A 24,394-nucleotide genomic window follows, 5' to 3' on the forward strand; every position below is an offset into this window, starting at 1 on the left:
AGAAAAAAAAAAAAAGTGAGCGCCCCCCTCCCCCCCCCATAGCACTTGCTTTCAAGTGCTCGTTACGCAAACAGCTTTTTTTTTGTAGCGGTTTCGAAGGGAAGGAAATAAGGATGATCCTTCTTCCCCGTTTCGAAGCACAAAAAACCCGGCAGTTCGAGGTAATACACAAAAATTTTCTGCTTTCMGACTTAAGGACGAACCTAGAACCACGTCCAAGCTCCAGGTTCCGTAACTGCTTGGCAAATGCAGAACAACCGAGAGACGCTTCGAAGAGGGGGCCTTAAATTTTAGAGGAAAAAGATGTGTAGCTCTCCTCCTTTTCCTCAAATAAAAGCAGTAATAAAACGCTCCAAACATAAGCACAAAACCCCAAAACACACCCAAACACCCCACTCTCTCAAACGCACCCACAACTGGTTTTGAGGGTAACTCCCCCCTCCCTGTATTACACACCTTGGTGCCCTTTTTCCAGCTGAGCAGCAATATAAAATTTAACCCCTAGAGAGGTAATCAGATGTTGAAAAATGCCACTGTATGGTCTTCCCAGTAATTTGCTGCAGCATCAGTGATTTTAGTAAGTGCTCTTGATATCCCCTCACTAATAGAAAAAAGTATTTATGTTTTGCCCACAGCACTCCTTCAAAGTGATCCCCCCAAAATAAGAAATAAAGGGTGCACAGAATAGAGTGCACAGAATAAAGGGTGCTTATCGATTAAAAGGGTATTGTTAAAAACCTATTAAAAACCTATTTTTTAAATAATTGAACATTCAGTAAAGATAGTGACAAGTTGCTCGTAAAATAGCGGCTGAAGTGTATTAAAAAGGTTTTATTGCAATCATACAGAAGTTACAGCAAATTCAGAAATACATTAAGCTTCAAATGGTCAAGGTCCGTTTTCCTCTAAGCAATTAAGGCAACCGTCTCTTTAATCTAAACAGCAAATGGACATTTTACCAGCCCTGGATTAAACAAAATAGAAAAGCTAAGAACAGATTGAAACTGGCAGAACAGAATTCAGGGGTTTTTTTGTCCATATTTGGCAGAAATTCAGTGGCTAATTACAATGTACACCAATAAAATGCATCTATTAGAAAAATATATAAAAACAAGTGAAAATTCAGCTGAACTAAAGACATTTTAAATCTGAGTCTTATGAAAAGTTTTGGTTCTGTAGCATGAAAATAAGAAGCTAAGCTATTCAGCACAGCTGAAACACATTACTGTTTTTGCCTGTTTTCTTTGTACGAGAGTAATCTAGCCTCACTTCCTTCTCAGTCTAGTCAAGAAGCTGCACTAGATAAAAAATGGCCTTCCTTCCCTATGTACGCAGTTGAAAATTGGTTTCAGTGGCACATGACCAATTCTAGGGTGTCCAGAGATTAAATTCCACACTCATTTTGATAAAAATGAGATTAATTTCAAAATTTTAAGTGATAAAATGTAACTTGCTCTAACACACCAGTACTTAAGTGGATGTTTCAAGTTAAAATAATAGCTGTTGCAATTATTCAAAATCAGTTTCTACAATTTAAGTCAAAACCAMATGGCCTCTTTTTAAAGTATGAAATCAACAGCAAAACATATCAAGTAACTTTACTAATATACTGCATACCCCAAATAACTGCATATACAAGTTCTAGCACTATGGTGCTTTGTATGGAAATAATTCCTCCTCAGTCCTAGCATCAATGCAATAAAAGCCACGCCACCTATAATTCTGCACTGAAGAAAAAAACATTCTTCCAACTCYTACCCCAAATTAAGGAATCAAAGCATTTGGTGACTCCACTTATAACAGGTCAAAAAACACCTTCATGTAACAAGCAAATAAAAATCCCCACCAGACTATTAAAAAGCATTAAAAATTGAATAGTTCAAAGGAACTAATTTTTCCTTAAGGATAACCAAGTTACAAAGTTAAGGCCCAAGCAGAAGCATTGGAAGTATAATAAACACAGTAAACTCTCAAAAGCAACATAATATTCTTCTCTCAAACTTTATCTCAGTCTTTGAATCCTGTCAAGGCTTAGGACATGTCGACCAGCTGTCCGCTGCAGCTGCTGACTTAGCATCCATTCTCTTCAAGTATGGRCTGTGGTTTTACATGCTTCATTTGAACTCACAGGCAACTTTTGGATTTTTGTTTCCACAGGCACTTTATGAATAAAAAAMACTCTCCTTGTCAAAAGCACATTGAAAATATTTGAAAGTTCTGAGTTACACTAGTGCACTGAAACATGTTTCTGAAACACAACAGATGCTAAGGCTAAAAAAACCACTCTCAGTCAAGTGCATGTCACATGCTCACACAGTTTTGTTTTTGCAGTGCATTGAAACATGCACCCATTTACCTCTTAATATTTCTGTAGATATTGCACTTTTATTTGTAAATTTAAAAGAATACAGTCCATTTTCTCTAAAGCTTCTAGTAATTAAGATAGGAAATTTATCTTTCAATGTGGTTTAGGACTATTATGGATGACTTTGTTCAATCTTTGGCTTTTCCAGGTGTCATACTATTAAAGCAGGCACTGAGACAAGTAGGAAGACACAATCTGGACTATTGATACTAGATTATCCACCTTCACTCAACAAAAACCCCAGCCAGCCCTGGTTTTATCCTAGATAGTGGGCTTGTTTCTGTTTTAAATTAAGTTACTTTAAACATGCAATATTCTTTGCATAGAAGACACAGACATCCCATCAAATAGATCTTAGAGAAGCCCCTTTATTTAAGTACTAGGTGCAGATGATTTGATACCCTGTTCTAGGATATGAAGGACAGCAGCTTAGGGACCAAAACCTTAGGCCAAAGTGGGTACACCCACTTCAGAGCGGAGGAGCATGCTGCTGTGTTCCAGGCTGCCCCGGCCTGGACATGGCACCTGCTCCACACAGTCATGTGTCTGGATGAATTAAGGGCATCCTACTCATTTAAGAGCTGACGGCAGGACAGCTGTACCTGCCACAGGCAGTTACTTTCACAACTGCAAATCGACAGGTTATCAAGGACTAAAGGCTTCATATTCTCTGTGGACAGAAAGTGTAGGTACTGCTGTCCTAAAACACCTCTTGGAAAGATCTGGAAGTGCACTGTCTTTTGTTGTATACAATAAAATCATAACCAGAAGAGGGGGGGAAGGCAACAATAGCTTCTGCAACAGAAGGCACAAGATAGTTCCTTAAGAAAAAGTTGCTTGTGAAGCTTGCAAACAAAGCTAGAAAATTACTTTGCTGTTTCGCAATCGAAATCTCTTTAAGGTTCTTTCATGTGTTTTTATAATGTCCTACTATGAACTGCCTTGATAATTGTTGTTTCACTTCTGTTCTTTAGATACAGTTACATAGTTATGTCCATCACAAGTTGTTTTGGTTGTTTTTTTTTTTTTTAAAATTTCAGCAAAATATACATCTACACTGCATAAACACTGTCCTCCTAATAGTTTTGTCCATTTCACATCCTCTCCCTCTGCTTCAAGGCTTCAACAGTGATGATGACCTTGGAGAATGGTTTTCTTTAAACTACTAGCCTKTCCCTTAAACCAACCCAGTACAATTCTTCCATTTTAGACTAAGTTCCAGAAGATTAGCTATCCTAAGAATGTATGATAATTTAGAATTGGACGTATAATTTAGAACACAGTCCTAATGTTTTCCTGCATTGAAATACTTCTTTTTTGCATTTTTATATAAAACAGGAATAGAAAAAGATTGTATTTATATAAAAAACATTTGGAACAGGCTTAAAATGTAGAGAAATTTTGCTTTATTGAAAAGGTCACAACAGCTTTCCTTAGTGTTCATGTGTAATAAGAGAATACCAGCTCTTAATAATAATTGAGACCATTAGCACCATAAATGGATAAAAGGTTTTTGATTTTTAAAGATGTGGGTGGTCACGTAAATAGTCCAATGGAATTCATTAGCACACAGGCTGACCATAAAAAATTTCAACTTGTATGTGCCAAGTAAACCACATAGAAGAATTTCTTTAACATGTTTTTACCAAATTAATGGTCAACAGTGCAAGTGATCATGACAGATAGCACCTTTGGAGAGAAAAGCTACAAGATGCTCCCCTTATTGCTTTTTTTTTTAAAGTACAACTAGTGCAATAGTTGGTTTTGGTTTGGGTTTTTTACACACAGTGAACAGATTGCAACACAAATCACAACTCTAGCTCTAGTATCTCTTGCACATATACAGGAAACCATAAACACTCAGTTACCTAACAAAATATCAGCTATCAAGTGTCATCCTGAAAGTTTTGTAACATAAAAGCCAGCTCTTGCTAATTGCAAACAATTTATATGAAAATTACATCCGGTTTGCAAACATCAGTACAAACTACAGCACCAAAGGTCTCTAAATAGTAACATTTGTTATTGCAGTATTCTACTGAAGAGCATTTGCAGAACTGGACCCTAAAGCTACCAAAAAATGCCATCTATCAGCTTCTTTTTGTGCATGCATTACAGCATTCTTCTATTATCAGAAAGGATTCCTCAGCAGCCAACACCTTTTCTTGCCTAGTTTTTCCAAGGCTGGATACATAGCTCCAATCAACACACAAAGCTATAGACACATAGGATTCAACCTAGGAGAAATCATGCAAGAAAAGCTGTCAGCTGATATGGATGAAACCGTGTAGCAGCCAAAGTAATGTCCTGTGCTGTTTTTAGGGAAGTCTTCAGAGTTCACAGAGTCACATGGAAAGCACAAGAACCACAGCCATCAAACCATTATTTCTGCTTTTACTTTCAGGTTCCTTGGTATAACCCTGACCTCAAAAGGTACCAGAACCTTTTTTACATCTCACATATGCTCTCCTGAATTACAAAATAAACACAAACAAATGGACTAAACATTTAAGGAGAAAATTTGATTCAGGTCCTGAGAGAAAAAAAAACAAACAAACAATGTCCTAGCATGTTAGGTTTTGAAACCTGAAATTATTCCCAAGTACAAATTGTGCAAAGAGGTGTCTGACAAGAATGTCTTTTGCCTTCATGGCTAATTATAAGGCCTTCTCAAATGTAWATCCTACTCTTCTGTATTGAGCCATTTAGAAAAGACAATTAGTAGAAGCAGATGTAGTTAGACAGGAGTCCAGAGCAGCACAGGCTTCAGCATAAGCAGCATTTTGAGTGGCAACTTTGAAGAAGTGGAATGAAAATGCAGTTTTCACAGATGCAACAAAGCACTGGTAAGTTACGCAAAATGTAAGAGGGGTTGGAGTTTAGTAATAGTGTTTAAGGTTCATACACAAACACTTGAATGGGAGAGGTGAAAGTAAGGAGGGAGATCAATCTCCTCTTGGTATTCTCAATGCTTCTGCCATCTTTAATTTAAAAAACCCAGTAATTTAGAAAGCAAATAGACCCATTCATTTTAAAAGTGACACACACTTGAAGCGACACCAAACTGTATGTTCTGTTGAATTAGAACACAGCTCTCTGATAACTGTTTTTACAGAGATCTGCCTTTTCAGCTCCTTTCATAGTTTTGATTTGTAAATGACCATGGCTTTTTGGCCATTGCACCTCTAGCACTGCAAAGTCAGACTGAAAAAAAGCTCAAAAGGACAGGAAAAGATGGCTCACAGCCTACTCTGTACAAGTACAACCAYGTTTGCCTTCCTAGAGAAGCTACTGTGTACTAAATCCAATGTTACTTATGCCACAGAGACCCCTCTTCACACACATTATGCCTGCAGTGTCTGGACCCCAACTGGTCGAGATACTTTTACTTCAGACTCATTTCTGACTACTTTCTCTCTTAATTAAAAACAACCCAAACCCAAAAACCCAAAAGTCACATCCAAATGTATTTCAGCAAAGATACTTTGTGAAAATTGATCTCAATTGCCACAAAGATGATTTTTCTGCAGTAATTCTTTGCAGTGCCACAAATGCTAACCTCCTAAAGACTTTATTGTGCTGAGAGCAAATGCAAAGAGCTGACATTAATATTATTTAGGCATTGCTTAAAAGATTATTTCCCCTAGAAGAAACCCACACACAGACCCTTAAAACACCTCAGGCACTGTATCCCAGGGATCTATGTTTTTTCATTGACGTTTACCAGAACTAAAACCAGTTATGTTTAGTCACACAGACGGAAAGTAAAGGAAAAAACCACTCAGTCATCTAACAGAAGGACTGGGTCAACCACTACAGAATCTTTTGAAAAAGTGCAAACACTAGCCATAACAGCACAATACAGCATATTTTTTCAACTATATAGTATGAATAAAACTGCATGTAGCATGCAGCCAATATAMTTTTAATTCAGCAAGTTACACATTGCTCCTCCTGGTAAGAAGTAGTCTGCCCTCTCCTACCSAGTTTGCATCTTAAAGGTTAGTGCACAGCCAAGAGCCACAAAAAACAATTTGCTAAACTCCAAGTCCCTTACAATTAAAACATTTTCACTAAAAACAAGTCAAACCTTTGTGGGTTTTTAATCACTAACTTACAGCAGAAGAGAAGAAATCCTCAAGACCAGTATTTCAGATACACATTAGAGGCTGAACAGTATTGTTACTTCATCTTTAAATATTTTTCAAGCATTGAGTGTTTTGTTAGTCAAGATGAGTTCRTAACTGGAACGTTTCCGTACAATACATAAGCTACCCATATCTAGCCTGACATTCCTATGTACTGCTTCCCAGGTTAGTCAGATTTAATCATAAGGTTAAATCCATGGAAACATAAGCCAACTAGAAAAATGCTTCAGCATGCTTTAAGCATTGCAGCACTTTGTTCTTGTTTTAGAAACTATTAGTGACAGTTYGAAGAAACAACTTTAAAAAACTACTAATAATATTTAAGTATTTTAATCTCCAAGCATCTCTCACCAAGTTGGGTTTTGTTTTTATATTTTAAGTTATGGATAAGAACAAGCACAGATAAACASTTGTACCATAGAATTATGTGCCTAATACTGCTGCTTCCTTATAGGTCTAGAGGTTTTTTTTCAGAACTATTACACAATCTAATTCTACATTTCTTAGAAGTTAGCTTTAGCTCAGTTTCACGTAAAAAGCAATATATGACGATCATCTACTTCAGTGCTTTTATCTTCCTTCTTCTTATAAATATTAAAAAAAAGGCCTTTGTTTCCATTCTCTGTTTCACAGCACTTTTTTTTTAGATGCTAAGAAGCATCATAAAGTAGCACATGAAGGCTTACTTATATGCAAAGTTACTTCAATGGCATGCTAGGATATTTTTCTCATGTGCACTTAAGCAGCAACACTCATCTGAATGATGTCTAACAGGAGTATTTAAAGATCCCTTTTCTCAGTAACTGAACAACTGACATTGATTTTACAATGCCTGGAATAGAACACTTCCATACAGAAGTGTTCAATATTACAGAATCACTCTAATTTTGTATGGCCATAGAAGAGTTCTAGGTAAGTCCAAAACATATATATTGTAAAAATATAAAGATGACAATGAAGCATCACAATTATTAGATCTGCCAGTAAGGAAAAATGGTTCCAGTCCATTTGACAGCTTGGACCCATTTTCAAAACTACCCCATGAATCATTTAAATTCAAGGTTTAGGAGTTTAAAAAAAAAAAAAAAAAAAAAAAAAAAAAAAAAAAAAAAAACCCCTAAAAAACAACAACAACAACAACAAAAAAAGAACTATGGGGAACTTCATTTAAAGTTACTGGAAAGACATCACCTTGCAATGAAGTTAATGGATCAGTCTCTAGTAAGCTATATTTTACATCTGCTGAAATAAGAATAATAATTTGSGTTACTACCAAAAAACTTAAGATGAACTGTCTAGCCAGATTCTACTGACAGGAGAAAGCCAGAGATTGAACAGATTCTCATTTAAGACCCTGGTAAGTGGATTTGCAATAATCCAATTAAGAGAATGGTCTCTCATCTCTTAAAAGACTTCCCAAATCTGTTGCTGAGCTTTATTTCTCTAGTACATGAAGGTAGTGTATTTTAGCATACCTTTTTTTAATCTCCTCTCCCAACTGTTTTTTAAGGAGGGCAGCAAATCCAGTTTATAGCATAGAATTCATAGCAATGAATAGCACAGCTATTTTTGCTACTACCCCACCYGTGGCAATCTTTCCAAGAAAACAGCAATGAAGGATGACTAACATTTAGTACCATTTACGTCCACATGGGAGTGCTAAGCACGTACCAAAAAAAGTGTCCATTTACAGTGTTCYCAAATAGACATTAGTAATTTCTGGCATTACAAGTAAGCATCTGTAGCACGACCATTTAGTAGCACATTTCTTTAAATGTTCAAGTTAACATTTTAAATCCAGATTTAAATTTAGGTTAGGCATTTTAAGAAAGCTTGTTTCATAAAGCACCAATCAGCATTTAAGTTATGCTGACAGGTCAAGTATACAAGTGGAGTGCTTTAAATCTCTGTAAAGTTTAATAGGTAAATGCTCCTCAGCAGAGAGAAGCATAATATAGTCACAGTAAAGGGGCAGCCCATGGGACATCTGTAAGAAATATTACTGTAACTAGGGAAAAAGAGTGACATATTGGAAAGCACTGGACATATCCAGACCAAATATACTGATCACTTGAATGTARGCCTAAGTAAAGTCCAAGTTTCTCCTGTTCTTTTTACCTACTACAATATTTTGCCTCCTAGGATGAAACGAAACTTCACGGTATTCATATACAATGAGCACTAAGATCTTAAAATTAGGAATTTTCATTTAGMAGTTGTGGTTTGTATTGTGGATAAACTGCTTCAGCAATAAGAATTAGAATATACCATTACTTACCCCATTTTTTKACCTTATGTATAGGTCTAAACGGTCTTCAAATACAGCTATATGATCCAAGTTTGTAAAAACAATTAAAAACTACTGAGAGCATAGAGAATTGGCACTTTCTGCTAATTAAACACACACAGATCCTGCTTTGAGAGCTTTCATACAATGGAGAAATATTAAGCATTTAAGGGAGGGCTGAGCCAGAAGAGGAATCAAATCGTTAGAGATACAGCTGCTATCTAAACTTTCCTTTTGKCTGACAATAGAAGTCTCTATCAAATTCAGCAGTAGAATGAAAGCTCACACAGACCAAAAAAGCAGAGTCTTTACTTGGCTCTATTTCATCACTTTCACATTTTTTTTCTTTCAGAAACAGGAAAAGGTATAGAAACCTCCAAACAACTCATCCTGCATGAAGAAAACCTACTTTGCAGATCTRTTACAGAAATCCCACTGAGACATAGTCCAGATAGTTAATTGTCTGCATAACCACCACCAACGTGTTTATTTTTCAGCCAACAGATGAAAACCTCTGTTTAAGCTCCCTATGTAATGCTTTTCATCATGCTATTTTCAAGGCATGGTGGCCACTAGTGAAAACCCTTTGTAACTCCTAAAAGATAGTATTACTATAAGTGGCTTAACATGACCATATTTAAGGTATCACAAAGCTTAGATTTTAACTTAAAAGATTATGATCTGTCAAGTAGTACTGATATAACAAGTAGCTTGGGAGATCTACTGATKTTGAATAAATTCATTTGTATGATAGAGAAAAAAGATTCAAAAATGTTTTGCTACTGGCTTTTTAGTTGTTCAAGGTCAGCTAGAAGCAAGCAAATGAAAGCACAGCTATGCCCATACACACAMCACTTCAGGGGCATGTTAGGAGAGTCTACTAAGTTCTTTCAAATTAACAAAACCAAACACCAGCAGAATTTCTTTCTTAGCTAAGTTTTTCCAAGGATGTACTGAAAGAAACATTTTTTATTTTATTATTTTGATAATGCACAAAAATATTTGAAATGCACATCAAAAATATTCTCATGTACAAATCAGAGCAATAATCCCCTTAAATGAAAAAGATTATWCTTTAATACTCTGTATTGAATTTTATAACTTTACCTGGACTTTTAAAAAMCAAGTTGTCATTATTCAAATTGTGTTCACTCTTGTCACTCAGTTCAAGACATTCTTAAAATATGCAGCATTTCCTTTATATTAAGTGCTGAGGTGACACTAATGTAGTTTTATCTTTTCATTCGGTTTTACTGAATATTTGAAAATAATATTGAGTCAACTGCAGAAATCAATACAGAATATAAATGGCTAAACATGGCATGATGATTTTCTACTTTGCTTTCACAACACAAAACATAAACCAACAAGAAACAGGCAGCTGTTAATCTGTAGTTTTGTTACATGTTAACCCCACKGTAGTTTCCCACATTCTCAGCCAACTTGTTTAAATAGCCATTTTAGCTGCACCGAAACTCTGGGRAAAAAAGGAATCTACATGTGAGTTCTACCACAGTTTTCATTTAATATGAAGTCATTTGATATTGTAATTGAAGAAATGCTGCTGTTGTATGTATTTCAACTTAGCACTTTTTGTTTGGTTTTTTTTCAAAGGAAGTTACAGAAATGTGTTAACAGATAAAAGAAAAAAAAAAATCAATGCAGAACTATGGTTCCCAAGCAAACCTGCTACATAGCTTCAGCAAGAGACTGCTACTATAATTAAAGTTCGTTTTATGTAGCCCCATTTTGGACCTGGCCTTGCATTCCTCAAGCAGGTGAGAGCTGTAGAACTTCTGCCTGCATCAACAACTCTATGATCACTCYTCCCAGTAAACAGTCTTAAGGTGTGTGCTTTTGTGTGTATACGCATGTATATACACTGACAGGCACTGTATAGCTATATACACAAGGCCAGCTGCAATTCAAGATTTAGACTTTGAAACTGTGTCCCTTATATTAATAAAATTTTAGGCTCCTTGAGATCTGATGTTAGCAGCTATTTCTAATTTGCAAATTATCAGGTAGCACAACTGTGTAAATATAAAATTACTAATAAAAATGTAAAAATTGGTATATATTAGAATACATAGGAGTTTATGTTGGTTAAGTAGTATTCTAGGGTCATGAGATATTCATACCTGCAGTGCGTAAAAAAGTCAGACTTGCTTCCAGCTGTACMAGTTACACAAAAGCCTTACCTTCACTAGCAAGAATAATGCAACAAACCACTTCCCACAATTGTGTTATTTTTTTTATACACCTCAATATGCCAGTATCGTGCCTTTACATTTTCATATGTTTTTGCCCTTACGCACTCCAGAGCTCTGAAGATGAGACTTTTGGGTGCTTCTGTGGATGAGTGACAGTTAGTAATGAAAGTGCTACTGTGGTCTTTGGCACCTCTATCTCGTTAATAAAGCAAAGTCCTGCTCCATTTTTTCTTTAATAAAAAAATTCCATCAGTGGAGTATTTCATTAGCACTGAAGAGTAGAATAGGTCTGTACAGCCTGACGAGAGGAAAACATCTGAAATGGCAATATATGTGTCTACAACTGTCTTTCCAATCAATTGCACAGAAGCTTGGTCCACTTCTTCAGTTACAGTCCTCTTAAGAACTTTGGTTACAGCATTAAAGTTYTGGTAAGAAAAAAGAAAGACCAAAGATGAAAAAAACAGAGCTGAYGCTTTCCTTCTTTTCTTCAGGTAGATTTTTCATTGTCCTCTCCTGTCTTCTGAACCCGTGAATACTTCTTGCATGAAGATTTGAAGCAGCTGGGAGGCCAAGATATCGGCCAGGAAAAACTGCAAGGAACAGAGCCTTGCACATTCTTCTCGAAGAAATAAAATATTGGATACCACCATGCTCGAGAGAGAAAATTYGTCTGTGAAGACACCTTTAAAGTCTGTGTTGGCACAAATACAAAAAGGAAACAGTCAGTTTAAAGCCTTATAATCAACTACATTGAGTCAAGACAATGGCAAAACCGCAATGTAATTGAATGCATTTCTGCAAAAACAGTGAGTATTTAGCCTACAAAAGACAGAATTGAGATAGACATTATAGTATAAATGCATACTAGAAACTGAGCATCTTTAACACAAAGGGATGCTCTGTTGCTGTACAAAATTTGGGGAGACAAAACATTCAAGTCTTCTCCAATATGAGGGCTTTCAGGCATGTTGAATTTCCATTGATGACTAATAGCTGAGAATTAGATTAAATGGGCCTGAGAGCTAAGCTTCTACTTGAAGGAGCTGTTGAAACAATTGCAGCAGATACATTCTGAACAGTGTACCTTTAATGACATTTACAGAAGAACTGTCACTAGAATTTTAGGATTGTCTAGGTAATTTCAGTTGGCCAGAAATTTTACTACTCAACTACTGTTTATTCAAAAGYTGAGACAAAGAAGGGCTATTCTATACATCAACTACAGCATTAAAGCCTCAAAGGTCAAAAAAGCCATTTGTAAGATGTACTAATATTATTTACTTAAATAACAGTGAAGTGAAACTTCTTGCCCATTATGTTTTAACTTCAATATGGAACCCCTATTCTTATTCCAAAAATAAGAACTAACTTTAACTTTTAGGCAATTTTAACAAATGCAGGCTATGTATTAATTCTGAAGGTATTTGACACTCACCTTTTCATTAGCCATTGAGTGGTACCACCAGAAGAGCCGTGTGGTGATATAGTAGGCAATTATGACATCTACGGTATAGTGTTCATGAGCAACCAGGATACAAATGATGCCAGCAGCGCTCATTAGCCAGCAGATTAAGTGATACCACCAGAAATGACGTGGTGAATCTGTGAAACAGAGAGGTGATGGGAAAAAAATAGAAAAAGCCATCTATGTTATTATGGCAATCAACAAAAGGAAGTGGAAAAGATAAAAAATTAATTTGAGGCTATTAAATTTGAAAACATAACTYATATCACAGTGCTACAAGCCCCCTGCTTTGACACAGAAAACAAGACTAATGAATTACAAAAATTTACTGAGGTAWTCTTACTTTTCAAAGTGAACACAAGATGGGTTAGTTAGACAGCACTATCATCCATTTTCTAGTCAAATTAAGTTYTCCAGTTAAATCACTTCTAGGATTTGGGGTGCAGAGGAAGAGACAGAATTGAGGCAAAACATACACTTTGGTTATTTAACCTGAGTTGAGCATTTAATCTTCTCTTTTTACAATTCTASATACTTGAGTAAACTCAAGTATCTAGAATTGACACAACCTTAGCAGAGATCACAGATTAAAAAGACACTCAAATTCTTAAAAAAGTCTTAATAATTCTTTCTTTAATCTCAATTTGCATGAAGCCTCAGTTCTGTGAAACAGCATACAGTGTACACAGGACACTATGCAAATTTATACCCTTTCAATTAAAGATTTAACAAATGGGAGTGGAGCTATTCAAAATGCATTTAAGTTACTTCAACAGAAAAGTTCTCCTGTACTTCTTTCCCCATTGAAAAATGCCCTGGTGTCACAAYGACCATTCATAACTTCTGACAAGCTAACTGGCTTCATTTCACTCACAGTGGGAGATTTTGGCACCCCTTGCCTTRTGGGGCAATGGCCAGCGTTCACTTTCACACAACACCAGCGGAAAAGTTAACTGATCTCAACAAGCCTACCCAGTAAGCTCTCAGAGGCACTGAGCAAGACAGACATACCAAGGCTAAAAATACAAATAACTATTCTGGTGAAAAAAAAATGAGTGCAGAAGAGTAAGTGAAAAAAATGGCAGAGTATGAAAGAAAGAGGAGAGCAAAAACTCCACTACACCAGACATAAAAACCTCAGAATGCATCTTACACCAAAGAGACATTACCAAAAGAGCAAAACAGACCACTTAAAAGCAGCTTCTAATTCAGAGCAGTTTTAGGGCTTATGCCCTGGTTCAGGTAATGTTTTGATAATTATATGGGATGCAAAAAACCAAAAGCTATGCATTTCTCGCTTAAGCATATATTTCAATGAAGTGCTGTATAACAATTAGGCATGAGTCAAAGGACTTATTGTAAAAATTTGTATGATACAAGTTCTCCAATCCTATACAGTCCAAAGTACAGAAGCAAAACTAGCCCAGAAAATACTGAGCTGTCTTCATCTTTCTGGGTGCAACTGAGTATGTGAATAGCATTAAAATGCAATGTAACAGACAAAARAAGACAAACAATAGCTATTATTAGGCTATTTTCCTAATACTGCTCTAGTAATTTTGATGAGTTACAAATGCCATTCCCCCAGCAACATTCTCTTCACAAGAAAGACCTAAGTCTAAGAATCAGACTATAATAGCATCTTACATCACTGTTCAAAAAACAACACCTCAAATCTGCACATTTGGAGTCCATCATATTTAAGAGGCCCTTCTATATTGTGTTTTTTGTTTAAGGCAGAATGCAGCAATGCAGCAATACAGCAACTCATTCCCTCAACATTTTAATAAAAGGAAGGCATCCAACTAGTGGTGGTCAGTCTTATTTTTGTTTCAGTGAGAATTACACACTCCCATGAGCCAAGCCAGCATTTGTATAGTTTGGGATACAACAGAAGAGGGAAGACTCCAACTCCAAAGATGTGAACTGAGAAAGGAATTCCCCACTATGTATTCATGAGCAGCCAAGCTTTCAGGACAGCAGCACTACTAACCATATATCAGATTTAGAAGTCAGTGCTCAGTTCTCTACCATTTCAATAGATGCTCTGAGTGTAGCACATATTTTTCCTCCCAAGTCCCAGAGCAATATAAAGCAAAGGGAAAAAACATAACTGCATCTTCTGCATGCTTGCCAAATTCTTACCAACTACAAGAAGCATTAAGCAGCAGATTCAAGCACAAGACATCCAAAGAACATGAATGAACTTTTCATAGATTGCAGAAACTAATGGCCAGCATATCTGAGAAAAGCAAATTTGCTTCTGGATGCAGTATAAGTGTGTAATGATACCGTGTTCAAGCCACAATATTCCCTACAGTCCCCTGCAGCTAGCCTGCACAGAGCTACTGTGCATAATTAGCTACAGTATGTTTTATCCAAAATTCGCAAAACCTGTCCACAAATGATGAAAATCTTCTGTTTTAACCAACCAATAAATACTGACATAAAGATAGAGGTAACATGTTGAGCCACATTAAGCCCTTAATTAAAGCCCAAAGTATTTTTGGTCAGCCATACCACAATCCCTGGGAAGRTGATGGAACAGCTCACCCTTGAAGCCATCACTAATCATGTGGAAGACAAGAAGGCGATCCAGTAATTAGCATGGATTCACCATAGGGAAATCATGCTTAAGCAGCCTGATTGCCTTTAAAATCTGGACAACTGGCTCAACACATAATGTGGGAGAATTAGATGATATCTATGTCAACTTCAGCAAGGCTTCTGACACTGCTTCCCATGATATTCTCACAGGCAAGGCTGGACAATCAGTGAGGAAGACTGAGAACTAGCTGAATGGCAGGACTTGAAAGGTGTTTCTAATCAGAGTTTAGTTCAACCCAAAGTTCATACTRGGCCCAGTACTGTTTAACTTATTCATCAACAACTTAGATGAAGGGAATGGAGTGCATCCTTGGCAAGCCTGCTGAAGATACAAAGCTCAGAGGAGTGGTGCTGTTCTGCCTGTCAGATCTCACATACTGAGAGGGTGGAAAGAACAGAACCTTTCCAAACTCAGCAAGGGCAAGTCCAGGGTCCTGCACCTAGGAAGGAAGAACCTGGTGCAACAGGGTAGGGGCCAACCTGCTGGAAAGCAGGTCTGCTGTGAAAGTACCTGGGGGTCCTGATGGCCAAATTGTTCATGACCAATGCTCTCAGGGTCAAAAAGGGCAGAGTATCCTGGGATGCATTAGTAAGCTCATTGCCAGCAAGTTGAAGGAGGTGGTCCTGACCATCTATGCAGCCCTGGTGAGGCCACATCTGGAGTTCCAGGCTCCCCAGTACAAGACAGATGTGGAATGAGCTCAGTGGAAGGCTATGAGGGTGGTTACCAGTCTGGAGCACCACCTCTCTTATGAGGAAAGACTGAGGAAAATGGGCCTGTTTAAGACTGGAGAAGTGTGAGAGGGGACCTCATTAATGGCTCTAAGTATCTGTACAGAAGTGTTAAGATGACAGAACCAGACTCTTCTCAGCTGTGCCAAGCAATAGGACAAGGAGCATCAGTCAGGAGACAAAGCACAGGAAGTTCTACCTAAAGGTAGGGAAGAACTTGTTTACTGTGCAAGTGACCAAGCATTGGAACAGATTGCCCAGAGAGGCTGTGAAGTCTCCYTCACTGGAGRCAGTCAAGAACTGCCTAGAAACCAACTTGTGCAATGTGCTCTAGGGAACTCTGCTTGACCAGAAAGGTTGGGCAAAATAACCTACACTGGTCCTTCCCAACTATAACCATTTTATGATTTCACTACAGCCATGGTTCCATTTCCACTCAATTTGTTTTTYAAACCCATATAAATACAGTCTGTGTACAACTGCCGAGTAACTTTGGGAGGGCAAGAGTTTCACACATACTTTTATCATGTTTTCCCAGTACAACAAATATGAACAAAAAGTGCATTGAAATASCATCACTTACACTCTTTGATGAACAGATAGACCAGCGTTAAGACTACGGTGTGTCCACTAAACAGGAAGTCTCCACACAGGATGTGTGATCCAGTTATGGACAGACCACCACCAGAAATCAGTCGCAGGATTCTCTGAACCTTTGCCTGAGAGTCTCCATTCAACTAGAACACCAGAAAGAAGTACAAAATAAATTTTAAGATACACCATAAGTGACAAAAGTAAATTTCTTGCCAGAACACATGTATGGTCAGGGAGACAGGGATAAAAGGACAAACTATATTAATTTTCTTTGGCTTTCTTTCATATATTCTTAAAWAAATAAGCATGCATTTCAAAGTTGACAGGTGGTAAAGATCATTTTGCTAACACTAGCATTCTGTSTATGCTTTCCCAGGCTATTCTAAAATATGCAGTGTATGAGGATGAGATGCAGAACACACTGAAAAAGTAAACACTGAAAATTTTTAAGGCTGGATCTCTCATGACAGTGTGTAYGAAGCCCATTCAAAACTGGTACAACGTTGCTTATCAATTCTTTTATTCTGTTAAGAGAAAACAGTGTTTCTAGAGTAAAAACCTTAAACTTACTTCATTTTAGATTTAGTTATGAACTCAGTCAGGATCTACTCATATTTGGAGKATGTACATTTTTAAAGCATGCATTAGGAGCAGCTTTTGATTTCTCATAGAGACCAGGTATACACTCTGTTTTGCCTAGCTGTTTTAAATTAACTCAAAAAAAACCCCCAACAAGAAAAACTGTGTTTTCCATAATCAGAAAACTATTCACATCTGACAAAAAAAAAATCCAGAATTATCAACAAGTGTTATTGCACAGTCCAAGCAATGTATCATGGTTTAATGCAAGCAGAATGCACTTTCAGCAGAGACAGTCACATTTTCCTTTGATTACTTCTTCTCACTCCTCAACGCACAGCCATTCCCCAAGATATTAGAGCAAAACAGCTAAAGCTTTATAACAGCGGCAGGTAAATAAAGCATTTTCAAATAGACACTGATTCATAAGAGAAGTAATTTGTCCACTATGTCCCCAAGTTGTCTCAATCTAGAAGACAACAGCCATGATGCTGTAACTCAAGACTGGAGATCCCATCCACAAGGTAACAAATTTATTCCCCCACTAAACTGGCAATACTTTTTTTTCAGTACAGCCAACACAATACAKTTTGTTCCAAGGAACTTTAACTCTACAACTGTTTATTAGTAACCTAGAGTGGGGGTAACAACTCGTTTATATCACCACTTAACTCCAGTGTCATTAAATTTTCTAAACACTTTTGCAAAACTATTAGCACATCCATGTTTCTATAAGTATCAGTTCATTTATGAAGCTGAACTTAAAGTCATATTCCTACACATTTTGCAGGTTGGAAGCAGAGATAGGCAGCTGACTTCAGGTATTGCAAGAGCTCTTGACCAAACAGTGTGAAAAATTAGACAAAGCACATTAACAGTGTGGGTTTTTAAAGGGATACAGCAACAGAAGCTTGCATATCAGCCCACAAACTACAGTACTCACTTTGGGTATCCTACCATTCTAAGAAGTAATATTACTGCAGTATTAAGAGCTAATACCTTGAGCTTCAGAAGCAAGTTTATTGACTTAGYAGCAGCACTATTTCTACGTAAGATGTTTCRAAAGGGAGTACCCAACTGCATCAASTGGAGGCTCTTTCTGTATCACACAACTTTCGGGTTATCACTACCTATATGTTTCTGAAGACATCAGCTCACAGCTTATTTAGTAATACCTGAAGCATTATCTTCTATTTGTCCTAAGGAACCATCAGGACGCACGCAGAGACTAAGGCAAGAAGCAAAGGCTCTTACCTTTGGTGCACACTGAAAATGCATTCCAGGCACAGGTAAGGTGGTAACGTACATGGTAATACAGCGGTACAGATATAAAGTTCCTATTATAAAAAAGAACCTGCGTCCCACTATTGATCTGAAAGTAAGGAAAAAGGAGAAAATTAGTACAAAGACTGTATGCAGGATATGTAACAAGTTATGGAGATCTACCTTCATTACACAGCTAAATCCTTAGAATGAAAGAGCAGCTCCACTCCAGCTCTTCACCACACACTTCTCTGAACCAAATATTAAAAAGTTCTTCTTCAGCTTTTAGTCTTATTAGCTCCTTATAGTCCAAAGCTCCCATCAATTTAGCATGYCCCCAGTCTAACTTAAAGGTGCAGAGAGTTCTCCTGAATTCAGTGACCTTCTCTTTTTAGTTTCATCTATAACCACATTCTTGAATTAAATATGTACAGGTTTAAACATCTTTGAAAAGCCCAATCTCAATGATTTGACTAGTACAACACAGGTGTCATAAATTCAGAATTGAAAAATATCATTCAATAATAAGAAAACTTGTATTTCCACATCTGGCATGGACACTAGAACATTCTGCAAACAACTAATCCCTTTGTTATTTCCTGCAAACCCTATTCTACAGTATTGTTACGGATTTTACAGCACGATTTCTTCTATCCAAAATGAGCAATTAAAACTTACAGCAAAGAAAAAAAATAGCTTACTTGTATCTAAGAAACAACCACTGGAATATCCATAATCCAAGTAGTATCATTCCATTTATTTCTGATACAGAAAAAGCCCATTTCACACGATCAATGTAATCAAAAAATTTGTCAGGCAAGGGAGGGCTTAGCTCCTTTGGAGGTACTCTCTCATGTACTACAGTGATCATGACAGTTGTTAAAATCAAGTTGAAGAGAGCATAGACAAAGGCAATGCCTGTTTTCCACCATTCCAGAGGAAATTTGTTCCTAGATTCAGAAGGCATAGCAATCTGGATGTAATCAGGATACTTCTTTGCTGTTTTTCGCAAGCCATTAGACAAGCCCTTTGGCTTGCTAGYGCCATTTTTGTTCTCTTCACTGACTGAGACTGCAGGTCGTGAGTAGCCATTAGAAGTGTCATTTGTTTGACCCTCCATATGCTCTTCAAGCTTTGCTGTTTCAATGGTATTCATTTCCAAGCTGTGTGGCAAAAGCGGGTTTATTAGTGACCAATTTCTGGGCTCTCTGAACTCTGTTATTCCTCAAAGTCCAGTGTTCTTGTTCTTAGATGACTTCTAAAATGTGTCCATTGTGCTTTCAAAGGAATTTGTGAAGACAAATCTTTCTTCTAGAGCTGAATCATCTGCAAAAGAACCCCAAAAGAGATATTGAGGATCTTCATAACTAGTAATGTGACAGTGRACAAAAATCTTATTCTCAGAATAGGCATTTTTAAGTTCCATCCAACTCTACTTACATTTACAGTCAAAAGGCAAAGCAGACGTAGACTATTACTTGAAATAATTCAAGACAATTCCTATTAAGTAACTTGATAAACTTCCTATCAGTTTAAGAACTAGTACCAACTTAGGCTTGGTTTTTTTTTAAAGGACAGGATACACAGAATTTAATGATCATATCACTTGCTTCATCAGTTATCAGAATTAAGACTAATATATATTTGCAGCAACATTGAATTTTACTACTCAAGAGATCTTCCATGCAAAATATCCCTGTTTTGACAAGGGTTGCCACAGATATTACTATGGCTTGTCCATATAGATCAGACAAATCTTGTTAGTTCAGGTGATAGGAAAAAAAAAACCAGAAGGACACTAAAAAAAATCTAATTTTGGAAGACATAAGGTAATTTAGATTCATCTAGAAAATCTGCTCAATAAATGGCTCCATTAAATTTCATTGGCTCTAAATGAATATTCAACCAAGTAAAAAAAAGTGTTTATATAGCTACTCTAATACCCACTAAATGTCTGAAATGTCAGATAAGTGAGAAACATGGGCCTGGATTAGATTCTTTTTTATGGTACACTATAGGTAGAACAGATGACAAATAAACCTGTGTTTGCCCTTTAGCCAAATTAAAAAAAAAAAAAATCCATTTAGATGTGGGTTTTTTAAACATGAACAAATAGAACAATCCATTATTACTCAGGATTTGTTCCAGGCTGCATCTGTTAATWCGCAGAAGTTTTGTAAGATTAAAAAAACAGATAAGCTAGTATGTTTTATAACGTTTTCTACAAGGAGAACAGAATTAAATTCATCTCTAGAGAAGAGACATCGCTCTAGTAAAAACAAGGGCCACTTCCCCATCTTTAAAGTTTTGTGAAACCATTTACCACAGTTGTAATGTACCTATTATTCTTACTCTGTTCAACTCCTATGGCAAAAACAGTATTACCATGTACAAATTGCTCTRTATCTACCAGTAAATTGGGATTCTCTCTTATTTTAATAGTTCCTCTAAGAGAAGTTCAGCACTACTACCCCCTCAAGTCTCTRCATGCCAACACAAGCTGCCAGTTTGCCATGCTTTATGTACAGTTAAGTTGTCATGATGTCACTAGAGCTGCCAGTCTCCCTAACTGTATACCACACGACTTGGCGTAAGAACATGCAACCTGCTTAGAGGACAATGTAAAACCAGAAGAGCCTGGAAAGTCAAGTGATTGTGTTTGGTCCCTCAGCCTCATCCCTACCAAATAAAGATGACATTTAACATGGTCAGCATGTAAATCCCACTGACTTCCTAGGTGCTGCTCAACCACTGAAAAAGAGAAGGGGTAAAAGTTCAGATCCCAAATATATGACATTCATACAAATAATACAGGAACAGCCAAGAAGYATTTCTAAACTAATCCCTCAGCAGTGCTTCTGAAATCCACAGTCATTCATCTACCTTTTCTAAATTYATGATTGACAAGTGTATGATACCTGCACACAACACGCATGAACAATAAACCCYCAAGAAAACAAGTAGTGATTTTGGATGCTTTTTCTCCCTCTTAGCAATCATACTGGGATCTCTGCATCTCTAAGAAAAGGGCATATTTAACCCACCAGCCAGGCAATAACCTCTCTGATGCTTCCTACAAGAAAAAATACACTTTTAGAGCACCTACAAAAGCAACAGCCTAACTCAAAACTAGAGCAGAATAACATTTTAGCTTTCACAAGGCTTTTTCTTAACACACACACTCTTCTATTCCTTCTGTCTACTGAAGTTAAGCATATGACAGAACATTTTAGTGACGGTATAGAAAAAAATCTGAACCCGTCTAATTGCTTATACTTTGGAATGCATGTACTTAATGTTCATCTACTAAGTCAAGATTCCACTTCTCACCATCACATTACATACAGTAGTTTGCTGAGGCAGTGATCAGCAAAATCTGGTAAAGTTTACATTGTGCGCAGTTGAAACATTAGAATTATGCATTTACTGAGAGCAAACTACATTAGTTATTTCCTTCTTTTCCCCACAAGTACTCATCTCACTAGTGGAGTTAGCTAAGAGAAAGATTTTACTTTCAGATATTTAATGACATCCAAGTAAGCAYTGAAGATCAAAGAGTATCTGAAGTACAGATGAAGACTAACCTAAGAACCTAAAATGTAGAGTGGTGCTTGTGTTCTCATATTAACTTATTAAGCAAAACAATTATAGCTACAGCTTGCAGGAAAAAGTTGTGTTCCTTCCGGGTACTTTTAAATGGATTGCAAGGCATATTGATCCACCATTTCTGATGCATCATCAAGATTATTTCAAGCAGAGTGCATATTGTGGTCAAAAGTTTGTTTACATTGATAATTAAAGGTGTTACATATCATCTGATCTGTAGGTATGATCTGTAAGAAGGTAAGTGCTTCCCTTTACAGTACCTTTTCAACCTGTTTCTCCCATATTCAAAAAGAAATCAGCAACTCTATTGATGAAAAAGACAAATGCCACTCTGCTCGAAGCTTTCAGTCCCTTGCTGCCAATCTGACTGGCCAGAGAGACAGACACAGCACCAATTGCCTAATCATCCTCTGCTACTGGCTGTAAAAGGAATTCCCCAGAAGTGCACAGGTTTTTCTGCTAAGTTCCTGTCCCCAATTCAAATATTCATTCACATACCCATAAGGGGTGTGGTTCCTGTTAACTTCATGTTGTCCTTGTTACTTCAGAAAAAATATCYATTCAATTTTTTTGGTCAAATCCAAAACATTCCCAGATCAAAAACAGAAGACACCCATAAACTGGCCTTCGAATACTTCAGCAACCAGGAAGCAATGGCCTAAAAGTGGCCATCTTGCTAACACCTAGGCCTGAAATGCATACCAAATTGCTGTAAAATATGGACCAACTACTGGGGAAGTCTCAAACTCACACAAAACTGGCCAAGTCACACAAAAGGATAAATAAAATTCCTATAAGGGATACATTCAGGTTTTAGGAACAAGTTTTCTTTTTGGAACCACCTCTATACCTTCTAAAAATAAATGTTACCTCATCAAGAAGCAGAGCTTCTTAACCAGCAACTTTACAGCATGAATTGTAATTGCCTTAAGGAACAACATATTTCAAAGAATCTCAGGAATTAAGAAGATGCTAAAAGAGGAAAGGTCCTAACTTTTATCTTGAGCTCCTACCTACTCCTGTGCAGCTCTTTAGCTTTCTGCATCCCCATTTGCCTGTTATGTGAAAGAAAACAGTTGATGTGGGGCACAGCTCTGAGACATAAGCAWAAGAAAGCATGTCTGCATTTGGCTCTTTATGCTAGAACTTAAGAACAACATGGAGTTTWATTTAGCATGTTAGTCATCTGATTTTCATGTAAAGGTCATTTTCACAAAGTCAGCTCTCAACTGGTATTTCTCATCCAGTATTGGAACTTCAACATTTCTCAAAATACCTCATTTACTCTAATTTATGAAGGACTGAATAGTCACAATTTGCACAGGATTTTCAAATATGCAGTTCTTAACCTGCTGTCTCAATAATACTGGAACAAGAGTATCCAAAGCAGTAAGACTGGTCTATTCTGACACTAAGAGAAGCTATACTTTCATACAAAAGATGAAAAGATTTTTAGGCAGTACTATGTTGAAGCACCATTCACTTTTGTTAAGGCTGGCTCAAACATTTGACACCATATTCTTGTATTTGGTAACTGCAGAAAAAGTATCTGTAAACAAAGCACARTTTGAAGTAACATGAGAGAACACTGTATTATATTTTTGTATCACAATTACTGGGAAACAATTGTTAGCTAGCYTGTATTTTGGTCAGTCCAATTTTTAGGACTACCTATGGAACAAGAACTAAAAAAGAAGCCAGGATACTGCTGTTATATAGACAGCAATGAAAAAACCCTTGCTTTGAGGGGCTTCTCCTTAATTTTTATTTTTGAAAGAAGTCCAGGTCTCAGTTAATTTCTATAGTATCCCTTCTTCCAGGCTAYATGTACATGTCACAGCACACAGACCACTGGGAGGATAAAAAAAAAAGAAGAACTGCAGGTAAAATAAAGCTAGATTACAGAAGTACCATTCATTATCATCACGTTCTCACTTGCCATAAATGTTACACGTTTAGGTGTAACACACCTCAATTCCAGAGAAAGGCCTCAAGGATACAGGTCATCTATTTGTACAAACTAAGTTTTACCAGTGCTGTGGAATTATGTTTCTTCACACCTCTTAATAAAAAGGCATGTTAGATTCCATTTTCCTAGCAATTTCCTTATCCAATGTGTTCTACAGTAGTACCAGGTTTCTGAAATATTAYGTCCCAAAAAGCAGTCATGGCATCCCAGAATGGTTTAGGTTGAAAAGGRGCTTAAAGACCAYGTAATTCCAACCATCCTGCCATGAGTARGGAYACCTTTAACTAGACAAAGTYCTCAAAGCCTCACTCAACTGGCYCCAGTAATTACTCAAGCAAAGAGAAGTCTCTTTAAGTTCTTTTAACATTTTGAACACTACTGAGTAGGTTTGCCTTAACTGCTTAAAGACATCTTCAAACTCTTGAACAGTTTGGTAGCCATATTCCAAAGAACTATATTTGGTAATTAAGAGTGATGTCCTTTAAAGGTGCTTCAGATCTTGACACCAYGACATGCCTAGCTTTTCCTTATGATTAATATTACCCTTAACTTTCACRAAACAA

At 36.9% G+C, this 24,394-nt stretch overlaps 1 protein-coding gene across 3 annotated transcripts in view; it reads right to left on the reverse strand.

Annotated features, from left to right (window-relative positions):
• Positions 1-7,639: 7,639 nt before the first annotated feature.
• The window catches only part of SGMS2 (sphingomyelin synthase 2), a 31,974-nt gene continuing 15,219 nt past the window's right edge, over positions 7,640-24,394 (reverse strand). For all 3 annotated transcript variants that reach the window (XM_057379088.1, XM_057379087.1, XM_057379086.1), the window contains exons 2-6: positions 18,958-19,582; positions 18,248-18,365; positions 16,404-16,557; positions 12,452-12,618; positions 7,640-11,707 (exon numbers count right to left, since the gene is read on the reverse strand). In XM_057379088.1, coding sequence (XP_057235071.1) covers positions 11,504-11,707; positions 12,452-12,618; positions 16,404-16,557; positions 18,248-18,365; positions 18,958-19,412 — 1,098 coding nt within the window. In that variant the 5' untranslated portion in view covers positions 19,413-19,582 and the 3' untranslated portion in view covers positions 7,640-11,503. The remainder of the gene's footprint in view (positions 11,708-12,451; positions 12,619-16,403; positions 16,558-18,247; positions 18,366-18,957; positions 19,583-24,394) is intronic.

This window comes from Malurus melanocephalus, unplaced genomic scaffold (assembly GCF_030028575.1).
Source record: "Malurus melanocephalus ecotype Western Australia unplaced genomic scaffold, MMel_1.1 scaffold_386, whole genome shotgun sequence".
NCBI classification, from domain to species: Eukaryota; Metazoa; Chordata; class Aves; order Passeriformes; family Maluridae; genus Malurus; species Malurus melanocephalus.